Below are 16,388 nucleotides of genomic sequence, written 5' to 3' on the forward strand. Positions count from 1 at the left end.
GATTATGATGGTTGAGCCTATGTATTATTGGATGTAGATATTTTGTACTAACTAGGTGATGGTAGATTCTCCTAACATAGTCGGCCATTACAGCACCAGCACATGTAGAGAGTTGATGCACTCTTCCACTAATCTGCCCATTTCTGTCACTTCTTGTATAAAGTCAAGGACAGGATTAAGAGTCTAACGTGTCTTTCTCATTGTGTTGCATGTTATAAATGTGTCGCGAAAATACATAGAAGAAATTTGTTGTAATTGTTCCTATGTGAGGCATGCACTGATTAACACTGGGATGGGGTGCGCCGAGTCGCACCAGAGTTGTACTGTTCTTGTGGTTAAAGCGTTGTTCATCACGCCAGCACCATGCAGGTACACCTTGCAGTTATACTGCTGGAAAGTACAGCAAACTCGACCCACTCACTCACTCAGTAAATAAAGGACTAACCTGTCTGTTCATTAGTAGCGGGACAATACACTGATGCATCGGTGGGTCGTGATTTTTAACTTTAATCACAGCTGCATTCGAGAAAATCCTGATTCTTACCTTAAATGTTTGCTTTAATAACTATTACACCAAATATGAGTAGTGAAAATTAGTAGTGAAAACAAATATTTTCATCCATTCTAAAAATACTTGACACTGCCAGCTTAAAAAATAGTCAGTGTGCCAGTGTGGCCATCCTGTCTCTGAAAAAGATGGCTACGCACCACAGATAAGAGCACATGCAAGTATCGTGATACGTAGCGGATCGTGAACAAGGTATCATGATACGTGTAAGGTCTCACAGTTGGTGTATCGTCCCCGCCCTATTGTTCATGGATTGGGGCATGATTGGCTATGACTGTATGATGTATTGTGTAACTATGCATGTCAGTGCTTGTATGGGCAATGGTCATGCCTAAGACATGATGGTGACCCTTTCTTTTGCAGACACAGAGAGCTGTATGTTATTTTGACGTGCTAATGTTGATTGGTAGTATATGCTCGTTCCTATGTGTCTCACTAACTGCATGCCTCCCGTTTAATTCTCTCCTCTTTGGGGTGTCTATATGTTCACGTCTACAGACAGTGGGTGGTCAGGGGGAACACGTGAAAAATGATCACTCTAGAAAACAGATGGGAATGATACCTGCAGTCTCCGAAATAACTGCCTTCCCACCTGCCCTGGCTGGTAACTTTTCTGTCAGGCTGAATGATACCTGTCAAGTGGTACATAAACATGTCACTTGCTGGTTTGGTATGTATGGAGCCAGCCAAGGCAGCTCAAGTACATTTGGTGAAGCATCCAGTGGTTTAATGCTCTGTCTTCTCATGCTGAATGATTTAATTCTGAACATGGGTACAAGTCGAGATAAGGGCTGGATGATTGCTATGAATGGCATAAAATCAAATTCACTGTCCATGGCTGAAAAGTGATGCAGTTATTCTGTGAGGCTTGTGATAAGTAAGAATCATCTATGATAATACATACCAGGTTCCCTGTGGGGATTCCGGGTTAAAATTGGTCCCAAGCAACCTATGCTGGTCGTAAGAGACAACCAAATGGATCAGGTATGAGGCTCGGTAACTTGACTGATTGCGTGTCCTAGTGCCCCGTTGGTGTTGACCGTTGCATACAATATCAATCACTAGTCTGGACTAGATTATTTATAGGCCACTGCTTTAAAGCTGGAATATTGCTGAGTGCAGTAATAAACAACAAAACAAGTTTTCCACAGCATTTCTAATGGAAGCAGATGTATTTGAACTGATATGTGAGACACACGTTTGTACATTAATGTTCTAAGGCATCCATGCCTGGCTACTCAGGATGTGGTTAGAGGTATCCTAACATACGGGATTTGTTGGCCACAATGGAATATACATACATTGAACACTGACTGCATAGGAAGACCAGCTTTCACTGGAGGAGGATTAATGTAAGGGGTTGACTCTCGTACTTTTAACCAGTGGCTGATGTAGGCCCAGTTAAACGATTTTGTTGCTGGGTACTTCTAGCACCAATTCTCTCACCCAGCAGAACCTGTCCTGCATATCCAGTTACAATGTAGGTTAAGAGATGGTGGTGTTATTTCCATCTGTTGCCTATAAGTGATCGTTTTCTGTCGTGTAAAATGCTTGTTATATATTTCACAAAATATACCCATATTATTTTCTATAGTTCCGCCATGTTCTGTATCAGGGTTGTTTTCCATCATCCCATAGATGAAGTTTATTGTTATTCAATCAGTTTTTTTGCAGTATGTCAAGGGGATTAATAATCATTAATCTTTTAATTGTTAAATAATGGATATATCTATCCTAATATTTGTTAACACATGTGTACATAAGAGATGCTACCAGCTTCTGTGTAGGCATGTGATGTTTATGCAGCACATATGACACAGACATTAATAGTCAGTTTGTTCACATGGGGCAGGGGGAGGGGTTCTTCACGAGATGTTTTTTCCTTCTTGTAATTATTGTGTGCTAATTTGTGTGTGTTCATGCTCAATTGCAAAAATGATTGTTTGATAGTTCACTTTGCTTAAAGTCTCATCTTTTTTCTTGACCTCCTTTATCACAGGTGAAATTTGTTTTGTCAGTCACATGATCACTTTGTCCATGTCATGTGGTGTGATTCATTCTAGATTTGTTTCATTCTTTCATTTCAATATTTTTGGTCTTTTGCTTCTATGTGCAACTAGAGCTTGCTTTGAAATTAATTTTGTTTGTCATCTCCTGGTAATGGAGTTACCATGGAAACTAACAATACAGAGGTAAAAGTTTTGATTTAATTTTGGTGACAGAGACGACATGATTTTTTGGTATATGAAAAGAAATAACAGTAACATGGAAATGTTTAACAAGTTCTGAATTATTTTATGATGGAATAGAGGCATATATTTTGAAGAATTATGTTTGCAGGTAGGTATGTTGTGTGGAATCACCATCTATGATGTGATTAATATGCTGTTATGATGTGATGTTAGAATACAGCAACAGAACCTGAAAACTATAACTTTTGATACACATTTACTCCTGTAAATCATAACTTGGATTAATGATTGTAAAGTATTTCATAAATGTTTCTTGTGTGTTTTTTGCTTTGTTGAATGTGTGAGGTGGAGTGGTGGTTCTGTGTGTTGTGACTTGAACTGAGACAATATCTATGTCCTACTTCAGGAGCGACGACGGGAAGAAGAACAGAGACGTAATCGGGAAGTGTTGCTGCGTCGCCAGCGCGAAGATGAAGATGAAGACGATGATGGAAAGTAAGTTGACTTCACATTTGATGAGGTCTTCAGCAACCCATGCTTGCCGTAAAAGGTGACTGTGCTTGCCGTAAGAGGCGACTAATGGGATCGGGCGGTCAGGCTCGCTGACTTGGTTGAAGCATGTCATTGATCCCAATTGCTTGGCTAGATGCTCATAATATCAATCACTGGATTGTCTGATCCAGACTCGATTATTTACAGACTGCCGTCATATAGCTGGACTATCGCGGAGTGCGGCGTAAAACAACAAACCAAATCACATTTGATGATAGTTGATGTTGTTTAATGGTGCTGTCTCGACTAAGGTGTTGCAATTTACAGTGTAAAATGGCGTCCCTTATGTTTATAGGTTTGTCAGCACCATACCCATTCACGTGGGTTTCACTGAAGTGGTAAACGTCTAAGACCTGCATCACTTCAGGCTTTCCCCCCTCATTAAACTGACATGCGGTGATATTACTGGAATATTGTATAGAGCGGCTTTAAACCCAACTCACTCACTCACTCACTCACTCACTCACTCACACAGTTAAACATGAATACCTCCCCCCTCATTAAACTGACATGCAGTGATATTACTGGAATATTGTATAGAGCGGCTTTAAACCCAACTCACTCACTCACTCACTCACTCACTCACTCACTCACTCACTCACTCACACGGTTAAACATGAATACCCCACTCAGACACAGTATACTGACTCTGAACCGACCAGTCCTTGTTTTATCACCTTTATCAGCGCGCAACAGGGTAACATTATGTCACTGCCTTGTATCGAACCCCTGACCTTCTGCTCTGTGGGCGGATGCTCTACCACGAGACCACAAGAGGCGGTCCCAACTTGACCCTGTCCCGTGTATGCTGTAGATGGGGTCAAGTACTGGTTATAGTAGATGAAGTGGTAACACCAGGTACACAGCGATCTTAGTATTAAAGCATGACCTTAGTGCTACGATCGCCTTGTGAAGTGGAACTGATTATGAATGGATGAAGGCAAATATTTTCACCTACCTCTTTGTATCAAAGCATAGAGTATTAACTTGACCCCCTGATCCACTTTTGATGTGATACTTTTGTTGATAATATTTTTGCACTTGTTATAAATTTACTTTTGTATTACTAGGGACGAAAAGCTGGATAGATCAACTGTAAAGAATCTCATTGGTCGGTCTCAGAGCATCAAAAATGTGACAAAACCAGACAATGTTAAAAGAAATGATGTGCGTCGTGCTATCAGCTTCAAACAGAGAGGTGATCAACCCCTGTCTCCAGTGTCTCTACAGAAGGCAATGGAGTTTAAGCAGGGAGAGACACCCAAGTTCTCAACATCCATTGATTCAGATCATGGCAGCGACAACTTGGAACAGAAACTGAATGATGCATTGAACCGTGTCTGCCAGGATGAAGCAGATGGTGGTGACGAGGTGAGTGCACCGAGTCTGCCCATGGCTCCTCCCCCTGAGGCCATGCGGCGTAACTCGGAGCATCACTCGGAAGAGGCGGAAGGAGAGGCTCCGTCCTCACCCACATTCACCAAGAAGGAGGCCCTCACGATGTCCCCTCCTCTCAGTCCCAAGCAGAAGAGGCCTGAGCAGGTGAAGGATGAGAGGAAGTCAAAGAGAACTCCTAGTTTCAACATCCGGCGGCGGACACGAAGCTTTAAGGATAAGTACAAGCTCCCAGCTGACCTGCCCCCGGCAGAGCTGGAAGGCTACTTGGACCGAAAGCAGGAGCTGCAGAGTGGAGGGAAAAAGGCAACAATTAGGTCATGGAAAAACTTTTACACGGTGCTATTTGGACAGCTGTTGTGTTTCTTCAAGGATAAGGAAGGTAGGATTGTGTTGACAAATGTCTTAGACCATTACTTTTGGTTTCCTTCATTTTAAAGTATAATCGTGTTGAAATGTATCTTTGTAAAGCTTTGATATTGCACTCACTGACTGCCTGTGTTGGTCTCCAGCCTATAGTGAGAGCCAGGCAGCAGCTCCTCCCCTGAACATCCACAAGGCAGAGTGTGAGGTTGCCGCCGACTACACCAAGAAGAAGAACGTGTTGCGTCTGCACCTCCATGACGGCTCCGAGTTCCTGCTTGAGACGACCAGCACGGAGGAGATGACCTCATGGTTGGGCAAGATCTCACATTATGCAGGTACTGACTTTTGTTAGGGAAGCAGTTGCCGAGGGTTGAACAGTTCTAATTGAGAATATGTATTGATGTTTGAGATGTGGTACACATAGTTGTTAGGAAAGCAGTTGCTCAGAGTTGAACGGTTCTAATCGAGATTATGTATTGATGTTTGAGATGTGGTACACATAGTTGTTAGGGAAGCAGATGTCGAGGGTTGAACGGTTCTAATCGAGATTATGTATTGATGTTTGAAATATGGTACATCTAGTTGTTAGGGAAGCAGTTGCCGAGGGTTGAACGGTTCTAATCGAGATTATGTATTGATGTTTGAGATGTGGTACACATAGTTGTTAGGGAAGCAGATGTCGAGGGTTGAAAGTTCTAATTGAAATCATGTATTGATGTTTGAGATATGGGACACATGGTTGTTAAGAAAGAAGCTGCTGAGGGTTAAAGGGTTCACAGATAATATTAAGGGCTGTTAGATGACAATATGTACATAAACTTTGGTGTTATTGAATTGTATATTTTGCTGATATTGCTGTTAAGGAGAGAATATATTACTGATGAATTGTGCCTTTTTGTGCCATAAGTTCTGTATGACATATTACACAATGACTGATACTGAATATATTTCAGGTTGTAGAGATGAGGCTATTGAGCTCACTCATCATATATTGATAGTGAATACTACTTCCATGATACATATTGTTACTTTGATGACACCTTATGTTTTCAGGCCTGCCCCCTAGTGAGTGTACCCGTAATTTAGTGTTCTCATTAATAAATCACAGTGTTTGTTTTCCTCAGGCACAAATAACTCTGAACTTATAGTCTCTTCAACTCATTTTTAGAAGTGTTTAAGATCTCAATTTTTAGTTTCAAGTCTTAGATATTTAAACTTATTGAAATTAGTTGTACTATTGTAATAGACTAATTCTAAGTGAAACGGCGTTGTCATAAAGTGTAGTATTAGAATATGACACTTAACATTTGTTGTCACTTCTGTCAGTAACTAATAATAACTGATAGAAATGTTAGCCCAAATAGCATTGTTGCAAAATGTCATTCCGAGTTTTCTATTGGATGGTAAGGCAGCTATTGGTGCTGTTTTCCAATGAACTACTTCCCTTTGTTCCACATTCCAGAGGAGCCCCCAATGTTTGACTCTCTGGAAATTACACATATAAGTGCTACAGAAATGGATGAGAATAGTGAACAAGGTGAAACAATTATTTGTTGCATACATGCGTTCGGGCATTATGGATGCTGAGTTTGGCTTGCTATGTGACGTTGGGCACTAGACTTAGACACTGGGAGGGGTCATTCAGTCTCCTGTTCTTTCCTAACACAGCAACTGGCAACAGCTTTCTACGTCTTTGTTTTCATGTGTGCTGCCAGATCACATGACACATCACATGACCTATCACATGACAACACCACCTTCTATGTTGCCCTCACCTCCCTCCAAACACCATCATCACCCCCTACCGTTGTGGCTGTGGGCTAGGTAGAAACCACTTGGTTCATCCTTGTTAAGGATTTCACTGATGTTCTCAGTACAAGTCTAAATACCACATCCCTATTCTTCACTTGTTTGTTTGCATGCTGTTGCAGTGGTTGGTGTTTTTGACAAAAAGTGATTTGTTGAGTTGTGCTTTTAAGTTTTATTGTCCCATTTAGGCTGATTGGCCCAGTGATCCCCTCTGCTTGTATACACAATCCACCAGGACCTTCTCACAGTGATACCTAGTTCTATGTGTTGCTTGTTTTTATTTTGTTTTATTTCAACTCAGATGGACCATGCTTATTGGCAGAGGCTTATGTCATGTTTTCTAAATACTGACTGCAGTAAGACCATATCCGTAGGGCTGGCATCCCCCTTCTGTATGAGAAAATAGCCATGTTCGTAGGGCCTGGCATCTCCTCTATCTGTATGAAAAGGGGGGGCACGGGTGGCCCTGTCGTCTAAGGTACTGTGAAGAGTTGCATCCCTTGGGCACGCCAGAAACCTATGATTGTGGGTTCAAATCCCGGTTCGCCCCTATTATGTTTCTAGGTTTGTCAGCACCATACCCGTGCTGGTGGGTTTCACCAAAGTGGTAAACGTCTAAGACCTGCATCACTTCAGGCTCTCCTCCCACATTAAGCTGACACGCCATGATATAACTGGAATACTGTTAAAAGCGGCATAAAAACCAACTCACTCACTCACTCACTGTATGAGAAAATAGCAGTATCTGTAGAGCCTGGCATCTCCTTTGTCTGTAAGAGAAAATAGCCATATCAGTAGGCCTGGCATCCCCTGTGTCATTTTAAGACAATAGCCATATCCCTGACAACCCCTCTGCCAATCAGTATCGTCTCATCTCATATTTAGAACTCTTTTTATTTTGATACTTTTGAGTTGCATTTTCACTCCTCTTGTTAGTATTTTAGCTTTATGCTTTGCTGAAAGCTGGAGGTAGACCACAATGCCAGACATGTAAATGATTGCCAGTAGTTTTGGCCTAAGTGAATATTTATTTTGATGATTATACATGGTTGTTGATATTTAGCATGTTTAGAAAGCATTTATCAAGTTTCAATGTAACAGATATTTATTTTCAGTTTATTGAACTTGTTCTCTTTGTTTGCATGACTTGCGTATTTGGTTTGAGATATTGTGAATGAGGGTGACGGTGTCAGCAAGTCACAATCATGGATTCAATAAATCTGTAAACATACATTATAATTATAGATTTATGCAGCAAGAAATGCTAAATTCTAAAAGCTTCAAACTATGTTAACATTTGAAGTATCTCAGAAACTGCATTGCATATTCCTAGCAACTTGTTTGCATTAATTTGCAAATGTTTAAGACAATCTTTTTTCTACAATGCCAATGGAACAATAAATTATAACAGCTTGGAATAAATTGTATTACTAAATATCTTCCCAGTGCTTCTGTTTGAGTTGATCTGTTTACATGTTGCTTGTTAATGAAAGCTGCCAACTTTGTAAAGGTAATCCATGATTTGACTTGCATCAACTTATTCCAGGTGTCTGTCAGAGTTTGTAGAAATGATTATGCATTGTGACCTGTAATATTATCCACTAAATAACGTCTTGCCATTAAGCTTTTCATGTGTGCATTTTGGACCACACTTGTAGCTTGTGTTGCTTTTGTTTTCTGTTGAAAGTTTAAGTTAAAATTTCATTTTTTTCTGTTCACATAATCATGTTTTGATGAGCAAATGTTTTCCACGTTTTAAGACAAACATGTCCACTGATTCACAAAATGATACATAACACATAAAACTCCTGTACTAAATTCTGGCTGTTTGTTTGTGATAGCCCTGGAGCCATCCGATCAGTTCACCCCCTACACAGGGTCAGAGAGTCCGCATCGAGAGCAAAGTCCGCCCCCCAAACAAAGCCGTGTCGACGATAATGGCAGTGGTGACCACAAGCGAATGTCGGCAGTCATCGAAGCTCCCTCTGGTTCTGAACTAGGAGAAGAGTTCATGACACATGTTCGGACCGGGAGTGGAGCCAGCAACAGATCAGGTAGGTAGCCTGGTCCATGTTGGACCTTCCTGCCAGAACTCTTGGAAAATGTTGACGATAAAAGGCCACTCTGCGAACATGGACTGTGATGAATAGGATGATGTAATTAAATTTGCAGAAGTACATAATAAATGTCATTATGAGAACTTTGTAAATAAAAGCACTTATATAAACTTTACCCAAATTGTCAGTAGCTTATGCCCTATATAACAGTTGACAGTATCCAACCCAAAAGGTTCTTGTTGGGTCTTTCTTCAGAAGTTTTACCTTGATGACCAGGATTAGAACTGATCTTCAGCAAACCCAGCTTGTTGTAAGAGGCGACTACCAGGATCGGGTGGTCAGGCTCGCTGACTTGGTTTATGCATGTCATTGTATCCCATTTGTGTAGATCGATGCTCATGATGTCAGTCACTGGATTGTCTGGACCAGTCTTGATTATTTATGGACAGCCAACTATAATATTGCTGAGCGCAGCTTTAAACAACAAACAAACAAACAAACATCAGATGTTTTGGTTATGCATCTATCTAAATGTCCTGATTGTATCTTGTCAGATGAAGACCGATCTTATGTTGCTGGTGGAGTGTATGCCCCGATGGGATCAAATGGCAATCATGACGGACATGGTGAGTATTGTTAAGGGAGTCAACCCATGCTTGAGATCCAGTCTACTGGTTCACTTATCAGGACCTGTTGTTAGCCTACCTTGCGCTCGGCATTAAGGGGATAAAACAAGAAGATGTATGACAGATTAACTACAGTAATATGAAAGAATCGAGTGGCTCTTCACTTTTTTGAGTAGTAAAAGATCAAGTCAAATAATTACCAATCTCATTAAAGTCAGATCTAAGTTCTCGTGCCGCTAAACAAAGATCTGAGGACATCCCATTGGGGGTCACGTCAGAACGACCTTTAGTGACCTTTGACCGACCACTAGAATGACTGACAAGAGGTCGACATCAGCCTATTACAAAGCAGCTTTCCAGAATGTCTAATATATGGTTGAGATTGTATGACAGTGCTTCCCATGTACTGTGCAATGCCTCCTCCGCTCAAATGTTTTCCCCACAGAAGCGAGAAACAGACGATAATGTTGACGGAATCAGTTGTACAGGCCGTAACTGTTGTTCAGAATACCACATGTTAACGTTTTCGAGGTTGCATGATCAGAAAACACATTCCGACTGTAACTTTCACAATCTGGTAAGCGACGCTTTTATTGGTCGGATGAAAGGTCATTCTGACGTGACCCATAATGGGATGTCCTCAGATCTTTGTTTAGTGAAAGCGAGAACTAAGATCTGATTTTAATGAAATTGAATAATTACTATTAAAGAATATGTTTCACTGATACATTATAGAAACTTGCATTGGGAAAAGTTAAGAAATAGATACTTTTTGCAAGGTTAGAACCTACCCGGGTAACTGAAAAGCTTTTCTAGCCTGGGTAAAGATAAAATGCCCTTGTTAATGTTAAAACAATTGGAAAATTGGGGAATTTGTACTAGCCCTTAGCTAGCGGGCTAGTATTAATTTCGAATCTTGTTTTTGATGAAGCCTATATATGTCCCTTGTGAAGTGGTGTGTGGGTTTTTATAGAAGTTTCCTATTTCTCTTTTCAGACCATGATGAGGATGAAGTCCATGTGAGTTGCATCTATCCTCACCATTTACTTAGGGCGTTATCGCTGTCAATAAAGTTTGCATAATACTTGTAGGCCTTATTAACCACTTACAGTGCCAGATGAAGGCTGGGGGGGCAAAAGCTGAAGAATATGTATATTTATGACTTAATAATGTTAATATACCATGTGATGTCTTGCCTTGACTGGGGCAGTATCCCGAACGAGGATCTTGATGCAGTGTGGTAGTAAATCAATAGGAGTTGACAGGTCCACAGTACCTAGATCTACACTTCCATAGATCAACAGTACCTAGATCCTCAGTCAAGTTGATGGTGTATTTGGGCAGAAAAAGGTCATATAGAATCAAATAAGCCTTCCGACTCTCTAGTAGACTTTCAGTTTTCATTGACCCATTTTGCCATTCTGACTTCTCTTACTCTGTCTCCTAGTACCGAACAAAACACCCGGGAGCTGCAAGTGGACGTCCGATGTCTGAGCCAGCTGGTCACCTTGACGACAGTCACTCAGAGAAGGAGAAGAGGAAGAGTCACGGTGTGTTCGGCTTCCTGAAGAAGAAGAAAGACAAGGACCACAAAGAACATAAAGACCTGAAGAAAGACCGGGTGTAAATTCTTGGGGGAAAAGGAAACCTCAAGTTCTCTATAATGGTATCCCACACTCAACAGTGTACCCTCACCCTGTCATACTTCCTATATTGGTGTGATGGCAATTCAGGTTCTGTCATAATTTGTATTGGAATACAAAGTATCTGTTATATGCATAGAAATGTTACAGATTCGTAATGCATGCTACACTGGCAATACTACCAGGTTAAGGAATGTATTAGAACACTGAAATGGATTCAGAGTGAGGCAGTAACCCAAGAAGACCCAGTCTTTGTTAATGCTATGTACAAGTCCCACAGGAGAGGTCCAAAACAGGAGAGGCATAAATGTCCAATTTGGAAATGTCTCAGAATTTGAAGAGTACTACATTCAGTGCATCTGCCGGGAACAAATACAACACTATTGTGTTTTTTATATAATTGTATGTAGGGGTTGTCACTTGCTGAGAGGATTGATTCTTGGGTGCAGAATTGTGTTGAACCCTCGGAAGGCCACAGAATGAGCCGAGTACAACCTTTAGATGAGTAGACTAATGTGTATATATGTCATGGATACTCCAGAAGACTAGTTTGCTGTCTTCGATTCTTGTCTCTGTAAGATCTGGCCGCAGTCCAGTAGGATGTAGGTTTCTATGTTTACATATAGATATTTATACATAGTCTGTTATATATTATTTAATGTGTATCAGAGTTCTAATTATTTTATACCAGCCATGACGGTTTCTGTACAAGAACATCACCAGACACCAGCAAACTGGTCCTGACTTCTTCTTCTGTGTTTATACATCTCATTTTCCTGTCAGAGAAGCATGCCAAAGCTGAAGTGAGAGAGATTGATTTTTGTCAAATATTTCACTCTATTAGAACTCCAATGAATTCTTCTTTTCCTGTTTAGAAGAAGTGATCATCATCTTTAAGTCATTTTCATGGAGGACTAGTTTGCTGGTCTTGTTTATATCATGACATATTGGTTGTGATTGTAGTCATCGTGGAATCGCTGTTGTTACCATGGAAACAGTCTGTATATTATGTGGTATATTGCTTCTTCCAATATCTATTTCTTCCAGCTTTGTATGTTGTCAATGTTAATGACTTATTAGTAAATAGTTAAGTTTGATGCATAGTGTTTTAATGAAATGTTGATGAAATAATTAAATTTTATTGAAGTTGTGAGTAATGTTTTTGAATCATTGATCATGTTGTTAACAAGTTACATTTCATAAACAGCCACTGTTTTACCATTGTCATTTATCATTTTGATACAATTACATGTATTATGTTATCATAACTCAATGATGGAAACATTCCTTTGGATCATAAAAATGTTAATTATCTCATTCCATCTGTTGTGTGGCTGAAACATTTTAAAAGCTTTTGTCAAATTACAACCATTCCAGAAATACAGAAACCATGTTGAACAATGGGATTTGAGTATGTAGGCTACTAATTGTTGTGTCCACGTAATAGAGAAGCATGTTGGCTCTATCCTTCACAAAGTGCTATTAGTATTACAGCTGACAGTCCAGGATGTGAATGTCCATTGAGCATAATAGAGCAAGGTTGTGCCAGCTAGATACTACCTGTGATATTCCTGTCCCAGCACCCAGGACAAACAGTGCCTTCCCCAATGGCTAGTGTGTAGACGTATGATCAACATGCAAATCTATCTGCCTTTGCTCTCTACCTGTTCCTTATAAGAAGTCATTTTTGATTATTGTTTTAAAGATTTAGCAATCAGTGTGTTCAGAACTCACTTGCCGTCCATTTTACGAGTCACGTTCTACAAAAATGTAGCGAGCTTCCATGAAGTAAGGATTCCAAGTTTGGCATTACTGCTATACTGCCACTGAGCTAACTGAGTGTTCAAACCTGTTGCAAATGAAATATCAGGGGACCATTTATTGTTTCAAAGATAACTTAAATAATGAATTCATTTTTTTAAATGAATACTACATTCCTATTCTATCATTTCAAAGATTGAGTTTTGAATCTCTTTAAACTCCTGTTTCTGTTTATATTGTTATTCAAATTAAGACCACTGGTGCTATTTCCAATAGTATGCAATAACTTACGAAATAAGATTATATTTTACGAGGCGTGCCGGTCATATCCGTATTGCATGTAGTCCATGTTCATGATATACAGACCATGCTTGTGATTGTAGTAACTAATTGCAAGTGCTAATACACAGAATATGCCTGTATATCAACTGACTTGTTACTGGTAATAAAACATTTACATAATACAGGTTGTGTTTGTTGTAATGTTACCGGGAGATATCAGAGGTGTAATACCCTTCTATCCCAGCAACTGATTCTTACCACATCTTGGTTCCGAAGATGATGTAGCTTGTTCAGATCATAAGTCAGGTTTGTTGTTCAATTCCATTTATTGTAGGGTGTTGGATGAGAATTCCACACAATAGGTCCTCAGATGTATTTATGTTGCCTGACCGATATATTCACAAGACGTTTCTAGATGATGCATGGAAGAGCCCGGTAGTATTTTATATGAGCTCTTGACTTCTGACTTCTAGTAGTCAAACCTCTAAAATACACAGAGAACACCTTTCTGGTCAGCGAGGAGAGTTGAATTCACACACACTCAGCTTACAAATACTATCCTGATAAGATTTAGCTCGTCCCACCGAAATGAGCCTTAACTCTTTGTCTCTCTTTGTTTCACTAGCACCAGAGCCGAAAGAGTCATAACTCTTTGCCTCAACAATAACTAATTTCCATTTTTGTAACTTTTGACTGGGATTCAAACACTACTACCCAACTCCTCCTGACTAACACACTCCTATTTGCTATCTGGTCAATCTTGCACACAAGGGGAATGAATATTATGCCAGACTAGCAGTCGCCAGGGGACATTTAAAAGTACCATGAGTAATGTAAGAGCTGCAGAGAGACCATTCACTTCTTACCCTTGGGAACGAGCTCCATGGTCGAGCGGTAGGTCGGGGGATGATCGATGACCAAAAGAAGTTAAATTATGGCACTTGTTGTTACCCTGCCTGGCCCTCGGCATTAGGAGGGTAAAACAAGGACTGGTATACTGTGGCTGAGTGGGGTATTCATGTTTAACTGCGGCATGGTATGTCAGTGGGCTGGCACTATACCACGCATGCACACACACACTCATGCTCGTCTACATAAGTGCAGTAATCTGAGACTCAGAAACGTGTTCCTCATAATAAAGAAGTTGACATCAATAAATTCTCTTCCTTATGTGTATCACTTCAAAATGCCATTCAAAGACCTAAAACCATGGCCATTTCAACTTTAGTACCTATATTTCTTTCTCTTACAAATCATCCAAGTGAATTTTTTCATGAATTAAACAAAATATTCTTCAGTTTAGGAATGATAAAAGGCATAAGATAAAAGTTTTATCATAAAACGAACAATATTAATTAGGAAACATGAGGAAGGCGGACTGAGAATGATAGTGGTTAGGTCTTATATCAATCCTCTAAAATTGTCATTTCTATTAAAAAAACATCTTCAAAACAAAAGCCGTAATGACCCTAGCATATTTCCACTGAACATACATTCGTACTATGGGCTAATATTGAAAACAATAAAAACTTAACTAACCTTTACTGGAGATATGTATTGGCTGATTGGTGACAATTTATGGAAGATACAAAACTGATTCCACTTGCACTGGACAAGTACTGTCAGAACAGGTGTAATACAGGTGAAGAGCTTAAAGCTAAAAGGGGCCAAAATGCACTTTGGCCCTTTTTGCATATTATTGTATAAATAACGTCTATGAGTTCTTGTCTACCTGTTGAAAAAATATTGTATGTTTTAATTGATGCGTTTTTTAAATATAGCTACTTAAAATTCTATAAAAGGGCCAAAGTCACTTTGTTAGATTTTGGCCCTTTTAGCTCTCATTTCCGTGTGTGGTTGAGACTGGTTGTCTGAGAGAGATTTTAAAAGTTTTGAATCTTATCATATTTCAACTATTTCAATAAGGTTGGCATTAGTTTAAATCATTTAAAAGTACTTCAATAGCATGTGTTTGTACTTTTAGTAGTAGTATATCAATCTCACATGGTAAATCTCATGCAAATGCCTGAGGGCCAAAATACAGACACTGGCCCTTTCCACCCTCACACAAATTACAAACATAAGTTTATTTCCATGTTTGAATGTTTTTTATAACAACATTTATATCTTTGCTGTCAGAATGCGTTAATGTCTAGGAATTTATCGGTGAAAAAAAAGTTCATTAACATGCATAATATTATGTGTTTTCATCACTTTTCTCAAAATAGACTCCACATGACATTGGCCCTTATGGCTCTAAGCTCTTCACTGGTGTACATATCAGTATCAGATCGACATTGGCCATTATGGCTCTAAGCTCTCACTGGTGTACATATCAGTATCAGATCGACATTGGCCCTTATGGCTCTAAGCTCTCACTGGTGTACATATCAGTATCAGATCGACAGGTGGTGAAACCAACAGGCTACATTGTCATGTTTACTGGGGTCATCAATAACTAAATGCGAAGCTAAATGCTTACAGCACATTTATGAGGTACAATCGAGCAAGCTCTTTCTGCCAAGATTTTAAAGAGTGAGTGAGTGAATTATGGTTTAACGCTGCTTTTAACAGTATTCCAGTTATATCACGGCGTGTCAGCTTAATATGGGAGGAAAGCCAGAAGTGATGCAGGTCTCAGACGTTTACCACTTCGGTGAAACCCACGAGCACGGGTATGGTGCTGACAAACCTAGAAACATAATCGGGGCGAACCGGGATTCGAACCTACAATCATAGGTTTCTGGCGTGCCCAAGGGACGCAACTCTGCACAGCGAATCGCGGCGCCTTAGACGACTGGGCCACCCGTGCCCCCAGATTTTAAAGAGTAACAGTAACCTTTACAACATTCTGTGCCTTAGTAAAGCTTTAAATGTTTTGTGTTCGACATGTGGAGGACATTTCCAAATTTGACGCATCAATTACCAAAATGATGTCCGATGCAGTTCCCTATTTTGACTTATACCATATGTTCCCGTGTTTTTCAGACGAACAATTGACTTGCCTTTGAATGTGTTTATTATGGGTGCCACCGATGGGGAATAATACTCACATTTTCGCTCATCATTTCGCAATCATCACTATTTGATAGTGTTTCAAAAACATATGCTCATGATATGGTCGGAATCGTACAATC

The 16,388-nt window shown here is 39.9% G+C and overlaps 1 protein-coding gene across 6 annotated transcripts in view; it reads left to right on the plus strand.

Annotated features, from left to right (window-relative positions):
* The window catches only part of LOC124123518 (spectrin beta chain, non-erythrocytic 5-like), a 151,931-nt gene extending 138,498 nt beyond the window's left edge, over positions 1 to 13,433 (plus strand). For 2 of the 6 annotated variants that reach the window (XM_046486682.2, XM_046486691.2), the window contains exons 76-85: positions 932 to 943; positions 3,167 to 3,255; positions 4,383 to 5,089; positions 5,220 to 5,408; positions 6,127 to 6,138; positions 6,536 to 6,610; positions 8,724 to 8,936; positions 9,494 to 9,565; positions 10,562 to 10,584; positions 11,013 to 13,433. In XM_046486682.2, the coding sequence (XP_046342638.2) occupies positions 932 to 943; positions 3,167 to 3,255; positions 4,383 to 5,089; positions 5,220 to 5,408; positions 6,127 to 6,138; positions 6,536 to 6,610; positions 8,724 to 8,936; positions 9,494 to 9,565; positions 10,562 to 10,584; positions 11,013 to 11,192 (1,572 nt within the window). In that variant the 3' untranslated portion in view covers positions 11,193 to 13,433. The remainder of the gene's footprint in view (positions 1 to 931; positions 944 to 3,166; positions 3,256 to 4,382; positions 5,090 to 5,219; positions 5,409 to 6,126; positions 6,139 to 6,535; positions 6,611 to 8,723; positions 8,937 to 9,493; positions 9,566 to 10,561; positions 10,585 to 11,012) is intronic. The other 4 variants (XM_046486718.2, XM_046486709.2, XM_046486699.2 and 1 more) reach the window with 4 other exon arrangements.
* The last annotated feature ends 2,955 nt before the right edge of the window (positions 13,434 to 16,388 follow it).

Source organism: Haliotis rufescens, unplaced genomic scaffold (assembly GCF_023055435.1).
Source record: "Haliotis rufescens isolate VD_foot unplaced genomic scaffold, xgHalRufe1.0.p SCAF_3, whole genome shotgun sequence".
Lineage (NCBI taxonomy): Eukaryota > Metazoa > Mollusca > Gastropoda > Lepetellida > Haliotidae > Haliotis > Haliotis rufescens.